Source organism: Crocodylus siamensis, chromosome 2 (genome assembly GCF_052110815.1).
Source record: "Crocodylus siamensis isolate JL-2025a chromosome 2, ASM5211081v1, whole genome shotgun sequence".
Classification (NCBI taxonomy): Eukaryota; Metazoa; Chordata; order Crocodylia; family Crocodylidae; genus Crocodylus; species Crocodylus siamensis.
This window is the reverse complement of record NC_143396.1, coordinates 266653759-266675414: the sequence shown is the minus strand read 5'-3', so window position 1 is coordinate 266675414 and position 21656 is coordinate 266653759. Positions and strand designations below refer to the sequence as shown.

The following is a 21656-nucleotide window of genomic DNA, read 5'->3' as shown; positions in this document are numbered from 1 at the left end:
TCCTCTTCTTCCCTTCCTGAATTCCACTCTAACCTGCCTGCACGACCTCCATGGTCCTGCCCACCCCATAACAGTGCCATGCCAGTTCCACGAGAGGGCAAAAATGCAAATCGAAGCTCCCTCAGCCAGTGCGGCTCTCTCACATCCCAGCAGGGCTCCTCCTGTTCTACTGGCCCTCAACAGCAGCAGGGCCCTGGGCCAGGGCCAGGGGCACATGGCAGACACAAACCAGAACTACAGGATTCAGTCTGTTTGGGAAGAGGCTGTAGTAGTTCTTCCTTGGCAAGAAGCTGCAATTGCATCTTTGTTTTACCTACCGAACTGCCAGCAAGAAAAAAGGAAGAGCAATAATTTGCTGGGCTCTGTTGTACAAAGCAACCTCAGAGCCTCTTCTCTGTTCTCTACTGCTTTCCCTCCCACCCCTGCACAGCCAGCAAAGAGGTGGAGGGAAGGTACTGCTCATCCTGTGCCTGTCTGAAAGTCGTGGAGAAGGATGTCCTTCAGTTATCATCCCACCAGTGTGACACCTGTGCTACCTCATTATCATCCTGTGGGTTACCCAGATGGCATTTGTTAGGACTTAATAAACTACGCTGTTGATTATGTATCACAGGAAATGCACTGTAATGTAGGCAAATGTAGTTATACACCTAGAATTACAGGCTACTCCTGAAAAGGACTAAGAAGTCATAGTGGACAAGCAACTCAACATGAATTTGAACCATGATGATATGGCAAGAAAGGTAAATTTTAATGTGGAGTGAGTGACCAGGTCACCAATATATGCATATAAGCACCTATATGTGTAGTGCTTGTGACACCAATACTGGAAGACAGTGCATACAGGGCTCATGCCTGCATTTTGGAGAAAATACTGAAAGACTGGAGAGGATGCAGGAAAGATCTGACTGCTGAAGAAAATGCCATACTGTGAGGACTTACAGAGCTCCATCTATTTAGCTTATCAAAAAGAAAACTGAGAGGTGACTTGACTATTTAAAGCATCTTCATGGAGAGAAAAAAACTGGCTACCAAAGGGCTTTTTACTCCAAATCAGAAACACAGAACAAGAACCTGTTGTGGAAGTTAAGCCAAAAAGATTTAGATTACAAATGAGGCACCCATTTTTAATAGGGTCATTAACCATTTGAACAAACTTCTAAGTGGTAGAGTCTTCACCCCATGGAGTCCACTAATTAAGACAGGATGCCTTTCTGAGAGATGTACTTCAGGCTAAATACAGTTTATTGGGCTCAAGACAGGGGTAACTGGAGGAAATTTAATTTACAAATCAGACTGGATGATCTAATGGCTCTTTCTGGCATTAAACACTATGAATCTCTGAAGCCATGACAGGATAGAATGCAGGATATGGTGTCTCACAACTGTGACAGGTTATGCAAGGCTAAAAGGAAGAAAGACTTTTTTTTTTTCCTTACACAGAAATTAGCCAATATACTCCTGGATGAACACAAGGAACTGGTCTTTTGAGTAAATTGTTGCAATAGTCATGGTCATTTTTTTAGTTGAATGGCACTGTAAAGGTACCTTTTCAAACATATATGCTGTTTCTTTCAGTAAATCCAGTGGCAGATACCGACAAGCCTAATAAAAATATACTTAAGCAATTTTTATCAAGATCCCCTCTTCTCTCCACATGTAGTTGGGTGGAAAAATATGAACACAGAGAGTGATAGTAAAGACTATACATTTAATAGCATTTTAATATACAGCTTAACTGTGTATTCATTACTCTTCTAGTCTGACCATTACAGTACTAAATACAAGAAATATCAGGGTAATTACACAGATTTAAAATGTTAATTACAAGAGGTGATATATCCTGGTCCTCTTTAGACTTGCCCAAAGCCCAATGAAGTACTTGAAACACTTTCCCTTGATTTCAATGGGTTTTGGATGAGTCGCATAATGCTGTTCAAATTCATTTACTATTAAACATAACTTTCTAAGTAATTATGCCACTGTTGAAACTTGTCCATATCACTATGCAAAATTTCAAACCCAAACCTGCTTCTATCAAAGGCCTGTGATATAATTTCCATATCTATCAATAAGTGTAGGCCTGGGTCATACATTTTTAATTGCATTGTATGCAAGTATTGACAAAAGAATAAAATACAGTATTCACAAAACTGAAGTGGAAAGTGCAGCACAGAATCAATGGAGTGAAAAGCAATTTAAATACAAACAACCCAACCAACCATACTTAACAGTTTTGGAAAACAACATTTAAAAGAAAAAAAAAGACTAATTGGCATAGTTTTAGCCACCTAATTTCTAAGTGCACTTTGTAAAAATTCTCCTTTCAAGCTGCTTTCCCAGAAGATAATGACAAAAAGCTTCATCATAACATAATTGGTTCATAGTGACAAGTTATTGCGTGCCAAATGTGAGTTTTAAGAAAAAAGCTCTAGAAAGGCTGCTAAAAACCTTATTTTCTTTATCATCAAAAATAGCAACATCACATTTTCATATGTATCTGTGGATATGCACGATTCTAGTTTTAAAAAAAATAGAAGTCAAAGAAAAGTGATATTTTGTTTTTGTTTAAAAAATAATGTAAAGAAACATTTAAGAATCAAATATTCCCATCATCAGAGATATGTACAACATGAGAGATAGAGGCCTGATCCTGCACACACTCATAAAAGCAATCTTAATGGCCTCAGTGGGTTTGTCCCTGTAAGCAGTAATTTATATGTGAGAACAGACTAGCAGGATCAGGCTTTTGGCATTGCCCATTGCAAGCTTTTACACAATTGTCCTAGGCTAAAAAGTGTAGATACAGTATGTACTGTATATACTGATATATACAAAATGGGCTTTTGTCTTATAGCTTTAACCCTATTATTGCTAAACTAAAGTGACGGCTTGGAACAATTCAGAGAGGATAAAACTGAGATGCAGCTTCAGATGACTGAATTTCCACTTGAGCCATTTTGAACTGGGTACACTGCAGCCATTTGCGGAGAACAGATGAGCTGTTGTTCATCTGTCCTGACCCCTGTAACATCCTCAGGCTGTGGTGGTTCACGTTACTCTGAATGGCTTGGAGGCGCAGTTGGAGTCCAGCGGATAAATGCTGTGAAAAATTAACAGAAGGTTCAGCTCCTCTTTTCTCCATGCATATACAAAACCAGGACCATGCAGGGTCATGCTCCCCAGGTGTTTTAGGAAAGGAGTTTCTCCCCTTTCATGCCAGGTTTCCTTCTCCCTCACCCCCATGCTGACAAAGCTGTTGCAAAAATGAGAACTGATTTTGGACTCCAGGCTGCAGTCGCCCAAGTCAACAGCAGAGTTATATTAGGGCTTTCTCCACAAGTATAATGAGCTCGTGTAGTACCTTGGGCAGACTACTGACCACCAGGGAGCAGAAAGGGTCCAGGGCAAAGACTTACCCTCCCCAAGCTCTTTTCTACTCCAGCTGCAGTTGAGGCTCAGGCTTAGCAAGGGGCACCAGAATGGCCCTACCCCTTGGGAGTCTTTGCTATGGCAGGTGCAGTCCCATGCCACCCAGCCTCAGAAGCTGGGCAGCCCTATGTCCTGCAGTATTGTGGGCGGGAGTGGTTGAGATGAATGGTGCCCCTCCGTAGAGATTTCCCATGGGAGTTGCAGGTCCATGCCCAGTAAAGTATGTGGGGGTGGAGGCTGGGGAGTGAACTCACACAGGACAGGAGTAGTGAGACTCCCCCTCAGCTGCAGCAGCTTGGCTGCAGACTGATACACTATGGAGCACAGGGCTAACCAGCTTCTATGACTGGACATCATGAGGTTGCTCCAGCCATAGCAAAGGCTCCTGGGGTGGGTGTGGAGGGCAATGTCAGCACCCTCTCTAAATCAGTGCCTGGAGCAGGTCTCCACATGTCTCAGCCTAGTTATACTACTGCTTTCTCCACCGCCCCTGTATCCAGCAACCACTCCTCATCCCCATTTCTACCACAAATAGGGGCACTTAGCAAGGATATCATCCAAGCAGCAGACCAGGGCAGATCAAAGAACTGAAATCCCTCTCCAGAATTAGGTATCTCAACCAGTGGTTGGCAAAAGGACATCAAGGGAGCACAGCCACCCTGCACAGCTAGTTAATGAAGGGCAGGAGGTGTTCTCCAAGATCCCAGTTAGATGGTTGCATCTCAGTGTGGAAAAGGGGTCCCAGTACTGACAGGTGCAAAACATCCCAGTCCTATTTTTCTCTAACCATTATGGTGGTGCCCCTGCTCAGATGTATTGTGCATGGTGCTGAGCCACTGAATATACCCAAGTACCAAGCATTTTGCATGTGTGTGATGAGAAGCTGAAAAACAAAAATAATATGCATTTTTAATGCTGAATTTTCAGGGAGCTGGGAGCCGATGCCCAGTCATTTTATTTCTGCAGTAAAATTAAGACAGAGTCCAGAATAAACACCAATCCCACATAAAATAACTAGGGGGGAAAAGAACTTACCTTTAGATTTGACTGAATCATTGGCAACCACATTGGTATGAGCTGCATGGAGACACAGATGTTTTGTTATTATAATATATGTGCTTATAAATCTGCTCCACTTACTGTGAGTCAGAGCAGAGTACGTCTAACTCATTTAGCTCTAAGAATGGCTGGTGACACATGCTAAAAGCATTCACCCACAAATATGGAAATCCCTTTATTTATAAGTGATGAGCATTGCTGGGCATGTGGCATTAACTAATGATTCCCGATATTTTATTTAAGGCAACGTTGATAGGTTAAAATGAAAACCTGTTAAGAAGAATCCTTGATTATATTTCCCTGGAGGTACTTCTTTTGTGCCCAAGTATTGGAATGAATGTAATCCAAGCACTGTACTATTCAGTGCTTACTGCTCTAGGTTTTGAACCATGAAAGAAATTGAGACAGAAGTTCATGCTGATGCAGAAGATACTTTATTCTGAACACTGACCATCATTCATTCTACCATCACAGATATCCAAAAGATCCAAATCTTCCCTTTTATCACACAGCACCTGAAGTAGGTTGTGAGCTGGCAATGGGGATAAAGAATTTGCCTTTCACTCCAGTCACAAGCCAGCCAGGACCTCTACATTCCTCATGTCAAATGTGAGTTTTAAGAAAAAAACTCTAGAAAGGCTACTAAAAACCTTATTTTCTTTGTTATCATCAAAAATAGCAACATAACATTTTCATATGTATCTGTGGATACGCACAGTTCTAGTTATTTAAAAAATAGAAGTTAAAGAAAAGTTATATTGTTTGTTAAAAAATAATATAAAGAAACATTTATGACTCAAAGATTTCCATGATCAGAGCTATGTACAACATGAGGGATAGAGGCCTGATCCTACACACACCCATAAAAGCAATCTCAATGGTCTCAGTGGGCCTGCCCCAAACAGTAATTTATATATGTGAGTAAGTACTAGCAGGATGGGACTTTTGGCCTTACCCTCTAACTCCTCTCAACGCACTGGCCTAAAGTCAGTCAAGTTTAGAGCTGGAAGGGACCTCGTGAGATCATCAGGTCTAGCCCCCCTGCTCTGGGCAGGAAAGACTGCTGGGGTCAAATAACCTCAGGAGACTGGACACAAACCTTGCTGGGTTATTTGACCCCAGTAGTCTTTCCTGCCCAGAGCACGGGGGCTGAACCCGATAGTCTCACGAGGTCCCTTCCAGCCCTAAACTTCTGTGAACCTGTGAATCTCCCTGCAACTACTCCAAAGAGACAGAAATCATGTAGAAAGTATCCGTCTCAGGCTCTGAACCAGGTCCAGATTTACTTTCTCCTGGACAGTGCATGAATTGATCTGCACTCAAACTTCCACTGACTTCACTCAGAGCTCATTTGCAGGGCAACTGCAAGGTCAAGCTTAATAAACCCACACTCCTAACACCCAGAGAATGACAGAAGTAAAAGTGGAGGGAATCCATAAACCAAGAATTAATAACTATTTCTACGTATATCCTTTCAGAAAGCTTTCTATTTGTGAGTAAATTTAAAGAAAAGCTTACGGAGGTCAGAGAAGCCATTGCTAGCTGAAATGCCTATGCTCTCTGGCATTAATTTAACCACAAGCCAAATTGTTCTAAAATGTTGCTCTAAATAGCATCAAAATTTGCAATTTATCAATTATGTTACTGGGTGTTACAAGTTAAACCTAATCACTATTGACAGCATTAGATAAAGCACTATTCTCCCTCTTCAGAGAACTCAAATTATTCCAATTTCAGGGCTATTTTGCTAATGGATCATATGCAGCTGTGTCAGAACTCATTACATGGTCCACCATATAAAGAACCATATACAACTCTCAGCTTCATGGCTAGAGGCAGTAGAAATTTTAGCTGTGTACATCCTTTGCCCAGGCCTTACAACATTGCTGAAACTCCTCTATAGGTTTCTAGGTTGTAGACATATTGGTCTAGAGGCAAAAGGCATCAAAACTCATGGAAGAGGTGATATCTTTTTTTAGAGCAACTAGATTTACAAACAAATTGTATTTATCTGCAAGCTTTTGGGCACACTCACCCTTCATCAGGCATAGGAGAGACCAGAGATTGTAAAATCTGTGCCTAACCTGGACAAAATAAACTTTTCCAAACATGAGACTTTACCACACCTTCAGCTCTCCTGTGAAATATAAATTTCCATTTCTACCTAGGAGAACTTTTACAATCTCTGCTCTCTCCTATGCCTGATAGAGGGTGAGTGTGCCCAAAAACTTGCAGAAAAATACAATAATTTGTTTATAAATATCTAGCTGGTCTAATAAAAGATATAACCTCTTCCATGAGTTTTGATTCCATAGGTTTCTGTCATTTTTTCCTAAAAGGGGGGGAAGAAAAAGCCCAGAGGGCAGCCATACCTTATGGTATATTCCCCAATGGGTTCATAGATTTACCATAGATAATGCGATCTGCTGCATGTGCATTGCCTGTAGAGTCAGATGTAGTGGCAGGGGAAGCTGGTATGGGAGTTGTGTATAAATATAGGACTTCTTATGCATTTCAAGACTTGGACAGATTCAGGGAGGCTGACTATTCAGATTCAGGGAGGCTGACTGGGAGGTGGCTGGAAGAAAACAAATCCTTCCCTGCTAGGTAGCTGAGAAGGATGAGAAGAAACTCGATGGAAGGACATGGAATTTAGTAATTAATCCCCAGGAAAGCTTTTTTTTTTTTCCCCCAGAAAAGAAGAAAATATATACGTGGTCAAAACAGTTGGAGGAAATTGTTGGAGAATCCCAATTATTTGAAAATACAAAATTTTCAGTAGGAACATGTAGATTTAATCAAATGTTGTGAGAAGAAGTGGACAGGTGGTAGCCTCACATATAGATGACCAAAGTAGATGGAATTGGAAGGGGAAAATCTCACTGCATCAGTCAAACAGGAACAGTTGTAGGAAGGAGATTGTGAGTAAGTATCACATCCTCCTAGTGAGAGGATTTCTCTTCACCTGCCCTCTTCCTCCTGCTCCACTTTGGCCTCTGTTTAGCTCCTAACTAGGCTCCCTAACATACAAATATCCAAGTAAAAACCCTTCACATAATCCACTTGGCAACATGTGCCCCCTTGCTCCCTCTTGTGATGTCCCATTGCAACTACACATTTTTCTGTCTGCAGTAATGAGTGTTGTTGCACAATGGGCTCCTTTAAAAATGGAAAATTTAACCTTTAAAAATGGAAAAATTATACTTGTTTCTATATCACAAATAAGAACATTACAGGAAACATAACTATTTAATGATTGTAGATCATTAAATAGTTGTATATATTTAATACAAATGCCCATATTTTAATTCTGACCACTGTCCTAAAGAGTGTGCATGTGAAAGCAGGAGCTGGGGGTGGGGAAGCGGTTGGAATCTGTGTGTTTTACACACTGGAGAAAATTCTGGGGAAAAAAATATTAAGAAGGTCTTGAATGAAAAAATAGGGCTCTTTTTGCTCTATTCTGTCCTGATCTGTTTTTAAAGAGAATGAATCCTTTTTGGAAAGGCTTATATGAAAGTGAAAGGAAGGCTGCTCTAGAACACAAAATATAGTCTGTTTACTGAATTTAACTACCAACAAAGGCAAGGCAATAAAAGTTTTTATAAACTGTCTGAAATAAAACAAAACAAACAAAACAAAATCAACTGATAACCAGGGAGCTGCATTTTTGTAGCTTCTGGAAGTAAATATAGGGTGATAAGGTGTAGATCTGTTCTGCAACCCTTAAAAATCAGACAGCTTCAGGACTTGGTTGATTCCATGTTTTTAATTTTAGAGTTACCAATCATGACTCGATAATGAAAGCTGAGCTGCTTTGAACTTACAACACATGGACCCAGCCCTTTTTCTAACATTTGAAAAATAGTAGTGTCATAGTAATAAAAATATAGCACTTAGTTTTCAAGCATAAAATAAACATTGCTGAAATAAAACTGAATGTGTTTTTAAAAAGCAATTTAAATTATTCTGGGATTATACATAATAAAATACCTAAAGTATAAACACAGAGCTATTGCATCATTTCACTCAAAGTCAGCTATATATGGGTGTTTGAATGCCCTAACAGTGCATTTCCAAATTTCTCATTTTAATGAGGTTGGATTTCTCTTAGCTGTATTTCCTAGATCCATAATTCTTGATTTTGCAATAATTACATCAACTCTTTAATGTATTGCTAACAACTAACTCCACGTACCACAGTTTTTGCATGGGATTTAATATACAATGGGTAAGTCTACATATGGTATTTATGTTAAAGACTTACTGTGCAGTAAAATCCTGCATAGCAAGCCTTCCCTGGGAGCACATCTACACATGGCTCCCTGTTGGGAGCAAAGCTGCTCCCAACAAGAGCACCCTGGTACAGGACTACTCCTACCCTGCTCTGGCCCCCTTCAGCACCCAGGAGGAGCTCCAGGCTCCCCCAGGGTGCTAGACCAAGGGCTGGCAGGGAGCACGGGGACCGGTCCCAATGTGCACAGGGCCAGAAGAGCTCTGTTGGCTGCAGCAGCAGCAGTCTCCTGGCTCCATGCACATCAGGGCCCCTCCTGATGTGCCCAACAGGGCTTCCCCATGCAGCTTCTGGAACAGCTCCCAGCCAGCCCTGGGCTGCTTGGGGAAATCCCTGCCCAGCTGTGGACAGCTCCCTGTCAGTCCTCATCTGGGCAGTGAAGCACCTCACTCCCAGCGCTGCTCAGCTCCCCACTCCTGTGGAGAGCTGGGAGATGAGCAGCTCTGGGTGCAGGGTGGGGAGGTGGGGATAGAGAGCTACTCTGTCTCCTATGGCCCTGATGTTGGGGCTGACCAAGAGCAAATTTGCTCCCAGTCAGCATCTACACGCACTCTACTGCACAGTGGGTGCATCTACATGAAACGCTATGTCACCATAGCAATGAGCTACATTGCCATAGCTCTTTGCTATGGCAATGTAGCATCAGCAGGCATGAACTGTGGTGTTGGTGCTACTGTGCAGTAGTGTTGGAAATGACCTGTGTGGCATCAGGATGGTGCAGTAATGTCAGCTACTGTGCAATCTAGCGCATGTGTAGATGCGCCCACTATCTACTGCCCAATTAGTCTACTACATGTATTTGCAGGTAGTAGCTAACTGCACAGTAGACAAATTTACTTCACAGCAAATGGTTTATATGTGTAGACGGTGATGGTGTACTGCGTAGTAGTTTAGTCTATTGCCCAGTACAGCATCTCATGTAGACATGCCCAATCTGGCCCAAATTCCCCTTCCCCCTTCCCCTTCCTCATGCGGGAACACAGCTAGCATAAGCAGCCAGGGTTGCGTGTGATCATGAACAACACAGGGTCCTGAGGAAAGAGGCTTATTCAGTGCATGTTCTGAGATCCCTGCCCATGCTGTCGTCTGAGCCACCCCCATGCACCTTCATGGATCAAGCCCACAGTTCCCAGAGGTTCAGCCTTTATCTTAATATAAACATAAATATAACATTTGGCAATAGAAGCTGATTTATTTCACTCCAATCTATCTCATGCCTCTCAATTTAAGGACGTGTGTAGACAAAACATGGGCCCTAAATTGAAGCAGTGCATTTAAAAACCCACTGCTTCAATTTAGGGACCTTAAAACCCCCATGTCATGCACACACCCTGCACTTACCTGCCTCTCTGGCAGCAGGGAGGGGAGGACAAGCTGCCGGCAGATGGAGTGGTCCCTGGGCTGCAGGGACTGGTGCTTCCCTCTGTGGTGGCAGCAGCAGCCCGCACCCCCCATGCAGCACCCACCCGCAGACAACCCGGGCAGTCCCAGAGGGTATTGCAGCTGCAGAGGGGAGCACCAGACCCCCATGCAGCTCATGCAGGCAAGTAGGCTCTTGTTGGGGTGGGGGGAAATCAGGCTTGCTCCTTTTCTTGGGTGTAGCCTGCCTTCCTGGGCTGCTGCCAGGCTGCCTGCAGGGCTTCCTGCAGAGCCCCTGAGCTTCTCAGAGGAGTTTTAATTTGCTGCGCCCCAAGTCATTTAAGGTGCATTACCCCACTGAATTTCCTACAGCAGCTGGAATTAATGCACAATATGCCACCAAGGCATGCAAACACCAACTTTAAAGAGGTGCAAAAGCATTTGTCCTACTTTAAAGTGTCATGCACAAAAGCCCCTTGTTTCATCTACACATGGCCTAAGCTATTATGTTGCATTTTGATCTACTGCTTGACACCAGGAGTGTGGAAACACTTGCAGTGGCTTCCTCATATCATACAACAGTTCAAAGAAATATCCTTCATTCTAGGTTTAAGAGTGCTAATAACCAAGGATCTTGGTTTTCTCTGTTTAACTGCAAATTCTCCAATAAAAACATATCAATTCTCTGATTAAAGAAGCCCAAATCCAAGCTTTTCCACAATTAAAATTAAATGGCACTATATATATAGGTATAAGTTGAAGACAATGTTTTAGTGATTTATTTACAATTTTAAAGCCATTTGGAAACCTACCAGTGCCTCAATCAGTATAAAGTAATCAGGACTTGTGGTAGAGGGAATATCTTTTATTAGACCAACTAGATTTTTGCAAAAAAATTCTTTAATTTCAAGCTTTTGGGCACAAACACCCTTCTTCAGGCACTGGAGAAAAGATTGTAAAACTTTACCTACGTAAAAATGAAAGTTCCTATTTCATAGGAGAGTTAAAGGTGTGGTAAAATCTCCACAAGTTCCAATTCCCTTTGCCTCTAGACCAATATGGCTACAACTTGGATACCTGACATCAATCACTATAATGACTTCTAAATACCTATAAATTTTGGCATCTGATTTGGGTTTTTTTGTTGTGGAAAATCAGAGCTTCTCCTGCCCCCTTTGCCCATCCAGAAATGGGTCCAGCTGTGGCTGTACCCCCCGCCACCCCCAACTGCTTGTGGTGCTGAGCAGCCCTGATATGCCGGTGTCCTGTCCATGCCATTGCCCCTCACTCGCCACCTACAGCCCCCTGATCCTGCTGGTGGCCCTTGCTCCCAACCCACAGCCCCCTGCCCATACCAGCCCTGCCAGAAGGGACCCCCAGGTACCAGGACTATAGGGCCAGGGACCAAGGTCCACAGCTCCTTGCCCCGCATAGCAGCGCCCAAGTCCCGGTTGCCACCCATGGGAGGCAGCAGCTGCTACAGTGGCACAGACTGTGGCCCAGTTTCCCTTCCCCCAAGGGTGCCATGGCTGGATTGGAGCCCATGGTGGGGTGGAGGAGGAGCTGCCCACCACAGGCTCAGGCTCCCCACCCTGCTGCCCTCTCCCCAGGGCCTCCATAGTCCAATAGATGGCACTCAGCATGGCAGGGTAGAGCAGAGTAGGGAAGCTTGTACTTCTGCTGGAGGCCCCTGCTTACCTGGCAGCAATGAGATGGCACAGTTGCTTGCCACCACCCCCACTACTGCTGGGCAGGCACAGGGTGCCTTGCCATGGTGCTGCAGGGCTTCCAGTAGTGGCACAGGCCTTCCTGCCCCACTCTGCCCTGCTGCCCTCCCCCCAAGGGTCTCCAGGGCCCAGGCGGTGGGACCCAGTGCAGCAAGACACAGCTGGGTAGGGAGGCTTGCACTGTTGCTGAGGAGCCTAAGCACACAGTGGGCAGCCTGCCCCCACCCCACACACAAATCTGGGGGACACACACCCTCCGTGCCTCCCCTGGGTGCATGCACAGCAGCAGGGAGCCACCTCTCCCCCACACCCTCTGGACGAGCCACCTACAACTTTGTCCTGCTCCCTGCCCAGGCCCTGTCGCTGCCCATGGCTCTGAGCCCCAAGCCCCACACATTGCCCAGGCTGCCTAGTGGCCATGTGCCTATGTACATGCACACATGCCTATGGTGCCCCCTACCTGACCACCCTCCTCCCACTCCCTCCAGTCCCTTGCAGGCTAGAACTCTGCCAGCCTTCAAGGGGAAACCTGCCTTTTCCCACGTTTTCTCCTTTAAAAAGAAAATTTTTCTCCTTAACTTTTTATCTTTAAAAAGAGAAAATCTGGGTTTTTCCTCCTTAAAGTGAAAAAATCCAAGTTTTACCATGTTTTTCCATGATGAACAGGAAACCTGTATCCCCGCTAATAACCGATCTGTTTGCTGTTCTCTTATCTGAAGACTGGTTCCCAAGGAGTATAATAGGGAAGCATCAATAATGTCAGTATTTATTTTATCCTGGTGTGGCTACCCAAATGCTTTGACAAGTTTTGTTTCATTCTCATCAAGTTAGTGCCAGGAACATTCCAGTGACCCACAATTAGGAAAAATCCATTGTTTTTTTCCCTTTGGACCAAACGCTGCTGCTGGCCACTTATTTCCAAAGGAATTTTGGATCAGTAAAGCAAGCAGGAAATAGACTATTAATTGACACAGGGCTATTTCATTTTTCAAGAGAAACAGAATTCAGGAAAGTAAGAAACCCAAATACAGGCACATGATAAAACCAGACATTTTTCTTGCACAAACCTTGCATTAACAGCCTAAAAGGGTTTGATTGGCAGGGCCTTGAGATAATCTCCAAAGGAAACATAGAGCCATAATGAATGTTAGCAATTAGGAAATGGGTCAAAAAGGAAGCAATGAATTTAGCTTTTGTATACAAAAAAATCAGGGATAACTGAATTCATAGTTTTGTTGAGTGTGTTTTTAGAGATAGTGTCAGATATCAGAAATTATGTCAAAATTCAAAGGGAGTTTGGATCTGGAGGGAGATGGAACTGCCCATCTCTGTCAGATAGTTACATCTTCAAACTGGATCAACAACTTCTGCCTCTTCTAGTTTCCTCTTCTGGGAACTCTAATAACATCTTTATAAGTTGAACTATCCAGGCAGTATCCTTTAAAAAGTATCCACAACAAGTGGTTTTCCTACCTTGACAAAGATGGTAGAGTTGCATTCCTGTAAAGCCTCCATTAAACTAATCACATGAAGACACACCATTTCCACCATCTGAAAGAACAAATGTGCATGAAAAAAGCCAATGGGTCCTAAAAATAATTTTGCTTCATTTCCTTGGCACTTATACTGGGTCAGAAAGTATATATTTTTGAACTACTGACATTTCAGATTAAATAGTACTTGTATACAGGAGGGACATTTAGATTTATTAAGCCTTCCTCTGATACTACAGCACATATCAGTTAAATACTTCTAAGTGATCCATTTATTTTGCTTAATTCCTGTGATATACCAAGACAAATTGCCTTCAATTTCCTGCATCCTGGTCCTTATAAATCCTTCCCACATATCCCTGCTGGGTAGTTCTCATCAGTCACCTAGTCAGAAATTGGTATTCTTATTTACTAAACTCCTTTGACAATTATTATAGTCATGAAGATCAATTTTTTATTTTTTATTTCTGATGGTAATTTATTGTTCTGATTTGGCAGAGGGGCCATGGATATATAATTCTTCAATTTTATAGCATGAAATACTGTATATGCAAATATTAGATATTTGACAGTAAATAGCATTTTATGTTTTATGTTATGTAAATACACAGGTACAACAAAACAAATACTCCAAGACAGCAGTGTGTATTTACAGTGTCTGTCTGAAATATGCATGAATTCCCCTATATAATAATAAACTTAGCTTTTATGTGGCGCTTTTCATCTTCAAAGTGCTTTACAAACACTAACTAATTAAACTCCACAACACCCCTGTGAGATGGGTAAGTATTATTATCTGCATTTCACAGAGTGGTAGCCAAGACAGACAGTTTAATGACTTGCAATTAGGGCCATATAATGAGTCATTGTTAGACCTGGGATTAAAAAACACCCTGGTCCCAACTCTTGTCATGAAGTCACACCTTTCCTTTTAGGTTTGGCCAAGCATCAGGCTAGTCAGAGTTAAGTACCACACAGAACTCCCACTGACTTCAACATGACATCAGTGCACAGGGGCTAACAGCAACAGTTCCTAAACTTTGGTCACTGAACCAGAGAGCACTACTAGGGCTCCACACAGATCTAGGTGATCATGCAAGCTTCTCCTCATTTTCAGGGACTAAAATCTCATTAGAAGATATCTTTAAATATATTATGTACATGCCCTTATAGGCAACTGATGTAGTGGTACAAGAATGTTCCATCTGCACTCCAAACAATTTCTAATGAAAGGGAAGAAATCCAGGTCTGAGCAAAATAGGAAGTGACCCATGTGACCAGACATGTGAAGAGAGGTATTCAGCAAGGCAATTGTTAAATAAAGTATTAACTGTTACCATAGGCAATGCATAGGGAGGGCACGGGGGGCACATGCCCACCCTGAGATTGGCCTTCACCAGCTGGGCAGTGGGGGCACCAAGCAAAGTGCCAGCTGGTGCCCCCCGAGATTGACGCCGGCTGGCACTGAGAGAAGTGCCAGTGGCACTTCTGGTTTTGCTACTGGCACTGTGATCGGCTGTTCCCCCCACCCCGCTCTGCCCACCCCCAGCGATCAGTTGCTGGGGCCTACCCCTCCTTCGGTGATTGGCTACTGGGGGACCCCACCTGCCCTGGTCAGCAATTGGCCACTGGTGCCCCCCCAGACTCTGCAGGCACCAGTCACCCATGATTATATTATATATAATACAAAGAAGTGTTAAGCATTATATTAAGTTAGTTAATCCTCCCACTGTACTTGGCCTTGGTGAGGCCGCAGCTGGAGTACTGCATCCAATTCTGGGCTCCGTGATTCAAAAAGGATGTCGAGAAGCTTGAGAGAGTGCAGAGGAGAGCCACGTGCATGATCAGAGGGCAAGAGAATAGGCCTTATGAAGAGAGGCTGAGAGCCATGGGACTCTTCAGTCTGGAAAAGCACAGGCTCAGGGGGGACCTGGTGGCTGCCTATAAGTACACAAGGGGTGTTCATCAGGATCTGGGAGAGTATCTGTTCACCAGAGAGCCCCAAGGAAAAACAAGGACCAATGGTCCTAAACTCCTACAAGACCACTTTAGGCTGGACATAAGAAAAAAATTCTTTACTGTCCGAGCCCCCAAGACCTGGAATAGACTCCCTCCAGATGTGGTGCAGGCACCTACTCTGGTCCACCTTTGGGCCCTGGAGGAGCAGGTAAGGGAACTCCAGGAGGTGGTGAGCAGGCTTAGGGGGATCAGGGAGGAGGAGGCTGTGATTGACGGGAACTTCCATTCCTTACAGCTCCAGATGCCTACAGGTGAAACCCCACGAGAGGAATCTGCAGCAGGGGAGTGAACAACTGTCACCCCCAGACCCCGGTGACAGGATTTGACATCTGCTTCCCCAGTGTGTCTGGGGAACAGGTACAGGGCCCTGGCAGCCTTGGTGGAGGAGAGATGGAGAGGAGGTGATCCTTGCAGCCACCGCCAGGCAGACTGGGGGACCACTGCCCAGGCAGAAGAAGAAACGCTGAGTTATTGTGGCGGGCAACTCAATCCTGAGAGGCATGGAAGGGCTGATCTGCCAACCGGATCCCTCAGGAGAGAGGTCTCCTTCATGCCTGGAGCTAAGGTCAGTGACATCATTGCAAGGATTCCTAAACTCATCAAGCCCTCCAAATACTACCCCATGGTCCTTGTCCATGTGGACACTAATGATGGAGCTAGGAGTAGTCCTGACTGCATCATGAAGGACTTCCATGAGCTGGGAGTCAGCCTCAGAAAGTCAGAGACACAGGTGGTATTCTCCTCCTTCCTTCCAGCTGGCAGCAGCCGAAGGCGCCAGGATGCCTACATCAGGGAAGTCAACCAGCGGCTCCAGATATGGTGTCTTCAGAAAGGATTCAGATTCTGCAACCACAACCAGCACTTACAGGGAAAAGGCTTTCTAGGATGGGACAATCTTCATCTCTCTCCTAGAGGTAAGCATCTGTTCTCCCGCAGGTTGGCTGATCTCCTCCAAAGAGCTTTAAACTAGGTTCGACAGGGGATGGGGAACCTGTGGTTGATGAGAACTCAGGGTTGGAAAGCCACAAACAAGGTAAGCACTAAGGGAAACGCACACCATCAAGGTAAAGGAACACCAAGAGCACGCACTGGGGGGCTAAAATGTCTTTTACACAAATGCCAAGAGTATAGGGAACAAGCAGGAGAAGCTCACACTCCTGCTTGCTAGCACACAGTATTACCTAGTTGGCTCAACTGAAACATGGTGGGATTCTGCACACGACTCAGCGGTAGGCATTGAGGGGTACAGGTTGTATAAATGAGACAGAGTAGGGAGAAAAGGTGGGGGTGTAGCTCTCCATATTAAGGAGCAGTACACATCTTCCGTCATCAAAACAGGAGTGGAGGAGGGGAATACCAAGGCATTGTGGGTCAGGATCCAGGGGGGGCCAGGTGAAAAGGACTTGGTAGTAGAGGTCTACTACAGACCTCCTCACCAGGATGACAAGCTAGATGAGGTATTCTCCAAGCAGCTTTCAGTTGCCATACAGGTGAGAGAGGCAATGGTCATGGGGGACCTAAATTACCCGGACGTCAGCTGGGAGGAATAGGCGGCCAAAACAAGCCACTCAAGAAGGTTCTTATACTGTGTGCAGGACCTCCACCTAACCCAGATGGTGTCCAGTCCCACCGGGGTAGCGCCATGCTAGATCTGGTCCTAGCAACAGGGGATGATCTTGTGGGGAACCTGCGACCACACAGAAACCTGGGTGACAGTGACCACCACTTAGTAGAGTTCACTATCCAGTGAAGGGTGAGAAAAATATCCAGTGATGCTAGAGTTTTAGACTTCAGAAGGGCCAACTTTAGTGAACTTAGGAACCTAGTTAGTGAAGTGGCTGAGCTCAAGAGCATTGGGCTAATGGGGATCCAAGAGGGTTGGAAGTTTCTCAAGGAAGTGATTCTTGGAGCACAAAAGGAATCTATCCCCTTACACAGGAAAGGGGCTAGGGGGATTAAAAAAAAAAACCCCTGTCTTAACAGGGAGCTTAAGGAAAGACTGGGGGCAAAGAAAGAGATGTATAGGCAGTGGAAGCTGGGGGCAGCCACCAAGGAGGCATACACCACCCTGGCACGCTATTGCAGGGAGTCAGGCAGGCCAAGGCAGGACTGGAGCTTAGGCTGGCTACAACATTCAAGGACAATAAAAAGTCCTTCTACAGGTACATAGTGAGCAAAAAGAGTAGCATAGGGCCCCTGCAGGACAAATCAGGTCAGTTGGTGGCTGACGCAGACAAAAAGGCAGAGGTTTTCAATGAGTTCTTCACTTCAGTATTCCTTAATACTGACCTAGACAATCCCCATACCTTGAGCATAAACAAATGTCCAAAAGGCACCAAACTGCCAAAGGTTAGTGCTGACTTAAAGAGCACTTGGAAGGGCTGGATAGGTACAAGTCAGCAGGCCCAGATGACTTCCATCCACAGGTGCCAAAGGAATTGACCAGTGTCATTGCTGAGCTGCTGGCACGGCTGTTTAAGTTCTCATGGTGCTCCAAACAGGTCCCTGAGGGCTTGGAAAGGGCCAACGTGGTGCCCATTTTTAAGAAGGGGAGAAGGGAGGAGCTGGGTAACTTTAGGCCAGTCAGTCTTACCTCTATTCCTGGGAAAATGCTAGAAAAAAATCATCAACGAGCATATTTGTGAAAGCCCAGCAGGGGAAAGGATGCTGAAAGGAAACCAGCATGGGTTCGTCACAGGTAGATCCTGGCTGACAAACCTTATAGACTTTTATGACCAGGTCACACACTGCCTTCACACAGGAGCAGAGGCCAATGTCATCTACCTGGATTTTAGGAAGGCCTATGACACAGTTTTGCATCCTATTCTCACAGGGAAGTTAATGGGCTGTGGAGTGGATGCCTACACAGCCAGGTGGGTGGCAAACTAACTTAGGGACTACACCCAGAGAGTGGTGGTTGATGGGTCATTCTCGGCCTGGAAGGAGGTGGGCAGTGGGGTGCCACAGGGTTCGGTCCTTGGGCTGGTGTTATTTAATATCTTCATCAGCGATTCAGATGAGGGTATGATGAGCACTCTCTCCAAGTTCACGGATGATACCAAACTATGGGGCGCAGTTAATACACCAGAGGGCAGGGAGCAGATACAGGCTGACCTGGACAGGTTAGATCAATGGGCGGAACTTAATAGGATGCAATTCAACAAAGACAAATGTAAGGTACTCCACCTAGGAAGAAGGAATCCCCAGCACACCTACATGTTGGGGGATGTCCTCCTCAGCAGCTCAGAGACTGAGAGAGATCTTGGAGTCATAGTTGACTGTAAGATGAACATGAGCTAGCAATGTAACGAGGCCATCAAGAAAGCCAAATTGCACCTTGTCATGTATTAGCAGATGCATGACCAACAGATCGAGGGAGGTGATGCTCCCCCTCACTAGTCAGGCTGCAGCTGAGGGGTGACCTTGTGGCTGCCTATAAGTTTATCAGGGGAGGAAAGCAGAGAATTGGGGGATGCGCTATTTACCAGAGTGCCCCAGGGAGTAACTAGGAATAATGGATGCAAACTAGTGGAGAGCAGATTTAGGTTAGACATTAGGAAGAATTTTTTTACAACAAAGGTGGCCAGAGTCTGGAATGGGCTTCCAAGAGAGGTGGTGCTATCACCTAACTTGGAGGTCTTCAAGAGAAGGCTTGGCAATCACCTGGGTGGCACTGTCTGACCTTGGTCCTCTTTCCTGACAGTTGCAGGGGGTCACACACGATGATCCATTGGGTCCCTTCTGACTCTATAATCTATGAATCTATGACTTATTCAAGAAATGCTTGGATGCTTATCTTGCTGGGGTCCTTTGAATCTAGCTGACTTCCTGCCCCTGGGGCAGGGGGCTGGACTTGATGATCTTTGAGGTCCTTTCCAGCCCTAACATCTATGAAATCTATGAAATATACATTCTAAAAAGGTTTGGAAGTCCCTGGCTAAGAAGACTGTCCTGGGAAGCAGGGTAATGCAAGATGCTTACCTGCAGCCCAGAACGATGCTCCCGGGGAACAGCGAGGAGAACCCATGCAGCTCATGAGCTGCCTCTATGTACAGCTGTGGCCAGCCAGTGATGTCAGCACCAGATGCCGGCCGGCAAAGATAAAAATGGCAGCAGCTGCGGTGGAGGGGGCGGATGGCCCGGAGACGGAGCTTCTGCAGACACCGCTGAAGGAGCAAGCCCCGGAGGAGGGTCCTGAGGATGCTGATGAGCCGGAGCAAGGCTCATTGGAGAGAGAGTCATCCCATCAGCGTTCCCCATTGTGCACCGGTGGAGTGAGTGCCGGTCTGAAGGAGGGAGAGTGGAGGCAGCCACGAGAACACCGAAAGACGCAGGTGGAGTGCCAGGCTGGTGGGGTGTGGAGGACGGCATGCTGGGAGGCAGGAGTCTGGGACGACCCAGACGAAGGGTTGTTGTGATCAAGGCGGGGTCGCCGCCAAAGCCCAGAAGGGCAAACCTGAAGGGGCATGAGCTCCAGGGGCAATGGATAGGGTAGAAATTCCCTTGTTGCACTAAGGGACAAAGTGAAATATAATTCATGGTGGTTGGTGGAGGAGCACTGTGTTGTGGAGGCTGCAGGTGAATTGCCCCAGGTTGGGGCAGTTTGGTGAGGGGCTCGGCCAGAGGGGTGCGACCTAACCCCATGAGGCATTAGCACACAAGTAGGAAGGGCTTGCTCCACTAGGAAGGCTTCAAGACATCACCGAGGCAACCCAACAGAGGTGGCGTGAGGCCAGGGTGTAGGGGTGATGGAGCCCCGTGAACAACCGCTGGGTCGGACCCGGGCACCAAGGGACCCACCAGCCGACCCTGCCCATTGCAGAACATTAAGACATGGCAGGCGGGAAGCAGGGTCTGTGGCGCGGGAGGGTAGAGTTACCTCGACGCTACCAAAAGGCCCGGAAGAGGCATAACATCCATCAGGGAGATCCAAGCCACCACCACGTGGCTAGAGAAAGCCCGGCAGGCACAAAGACTAAGCCACATACGCAGATTCTCACCCTCAGAGAGCTAAAATCAAGACCTTCAGAGACTAAGACAGCAATTGTCATTTCAGTTAATGGAGAACGTCTATGAACTCTGTGGGAGGACCATACTTGTCTTGACTCTAGTAAATGGAAGTCACTATATAGCCTGTTCTTCTTAAGCAAGTTCTCATCACTGAATGTGCAGACCTAAAAGCATACTGCCATTGTGTATGTCCAAACCTATGAAGTACTGGTCAATGGAAGTCAAGAGCCCTCAGTACATATCAGGGGGGCACTGGGCACCTAGCACCGCATCAGGGTCTTAAGAGCACAGGCTGTTCCATGAGCCCCCTGCCAAGCAGAGCTAAGCCAATAATCCTTAACAGAAAATGAATTACAATTTGGCTTAGTTTCTGTTTTCAAATATGTTAGCAATGTGTGGTCTTGTAAATCACTCATGACTCAAAAATATATGCCGAGTGAAGTCTTTGGATAATTCTTATTCAGTGGCTTTCTTGCAACCAGTTGGCTCTGAGTATTCAGTATGCATAAGTTGAGCTGTTTTGACTGAACATGAGCTACATGGTAAAACTCAAAACAAACACTGACAGAACTATTTGGAAGCACTGGATCAATTCTCCTAGGCAGAGTCAAACAGGAGCATGGCCACCTGTAGGAGGGTTAGGATGCTATCTCTAATGGGGCTGTCTAAAACGGGTCTCCAGTCCAATCAGCAGTAGTTCTAATATCCAAAAAATCACCTAGGTCATATTTCAGAGACTACAGGATAGAACTGTTATGAACTAACATCCCCTTCAAACTCTCAAGGACAACACATATGGTATATACAAAAACCGTGGGACTGTTTTACAAAATTGGTCCTGCTTGGGAGCGGGGGGACAGATTAGATGAGCTCCTGAGATCCTTCCCAGGTTTATTTTCCATGAAAAAGTATGCACAGCTTTATGCATACAGCTTTTAACTTGAAACCCAGAAGGCTTGGCTTTGCTTAAATCTGTGATAAACAAATCTGTACACATCATCTGACTCACCACTTTGTTATGTGCCATGAGCTGTAGGATACTGGGTGTCACCCGGCTCCAGAATTCCAGAGCTGTAAGGATTGCCGTAAAGCTAAATTCATTTTGATTTTGGACAGTAGGGGCTACTGCTGTTTGTTCACAATATACTGTCCAGAGCTGGGCAAATATAAATGCGTGGAAGAGGGAGCACATGTGCAGCACTGATGTCTGTAAAACAAGAATGCGAGGAAAACGTTTTACTGAAATAATGCATAACAGTATCA

General features: G+C 45.3%; 1 protein-coding gene across 4 annotated transcripts in view; it reads right to left on the bottom strand.

The window, feature by feature from the left end:
* Positions 1–1715: 1715 nt before the first annotated feature.
* The window catches only part of UNC79 (unc-79 subunit of NALCN channel complex), a 189973-nt gene continuing 170032 nt past the window's right edge, over positions 1716–21656 (bottom strand). For all 4 annotated transcript variants that reach the window (XM_090034994.1, XM_090034993.1, XM_090034995.1 and 1 more), the window contains 4 exons: positions 21403–21600; positions 13345–13422; positions 4468–4509; positions 1716–3103 (listed from right to left, as the gene is read on the bottom strand). In XM_090034994.1, the coding sequence (XP_089891120.1) occupies positions 2903–3103; positions 4468–4509; positions 13345–13422; positions 21403–21600 (519 nt within the window). In that variant the 3' untranslated portion in view covers positions 1716–2902. The remainder of the gene's footprint in view (positions 3104–4467; positions 4510–13344; positions 13423–21402; positions 21601–21656) is intronic.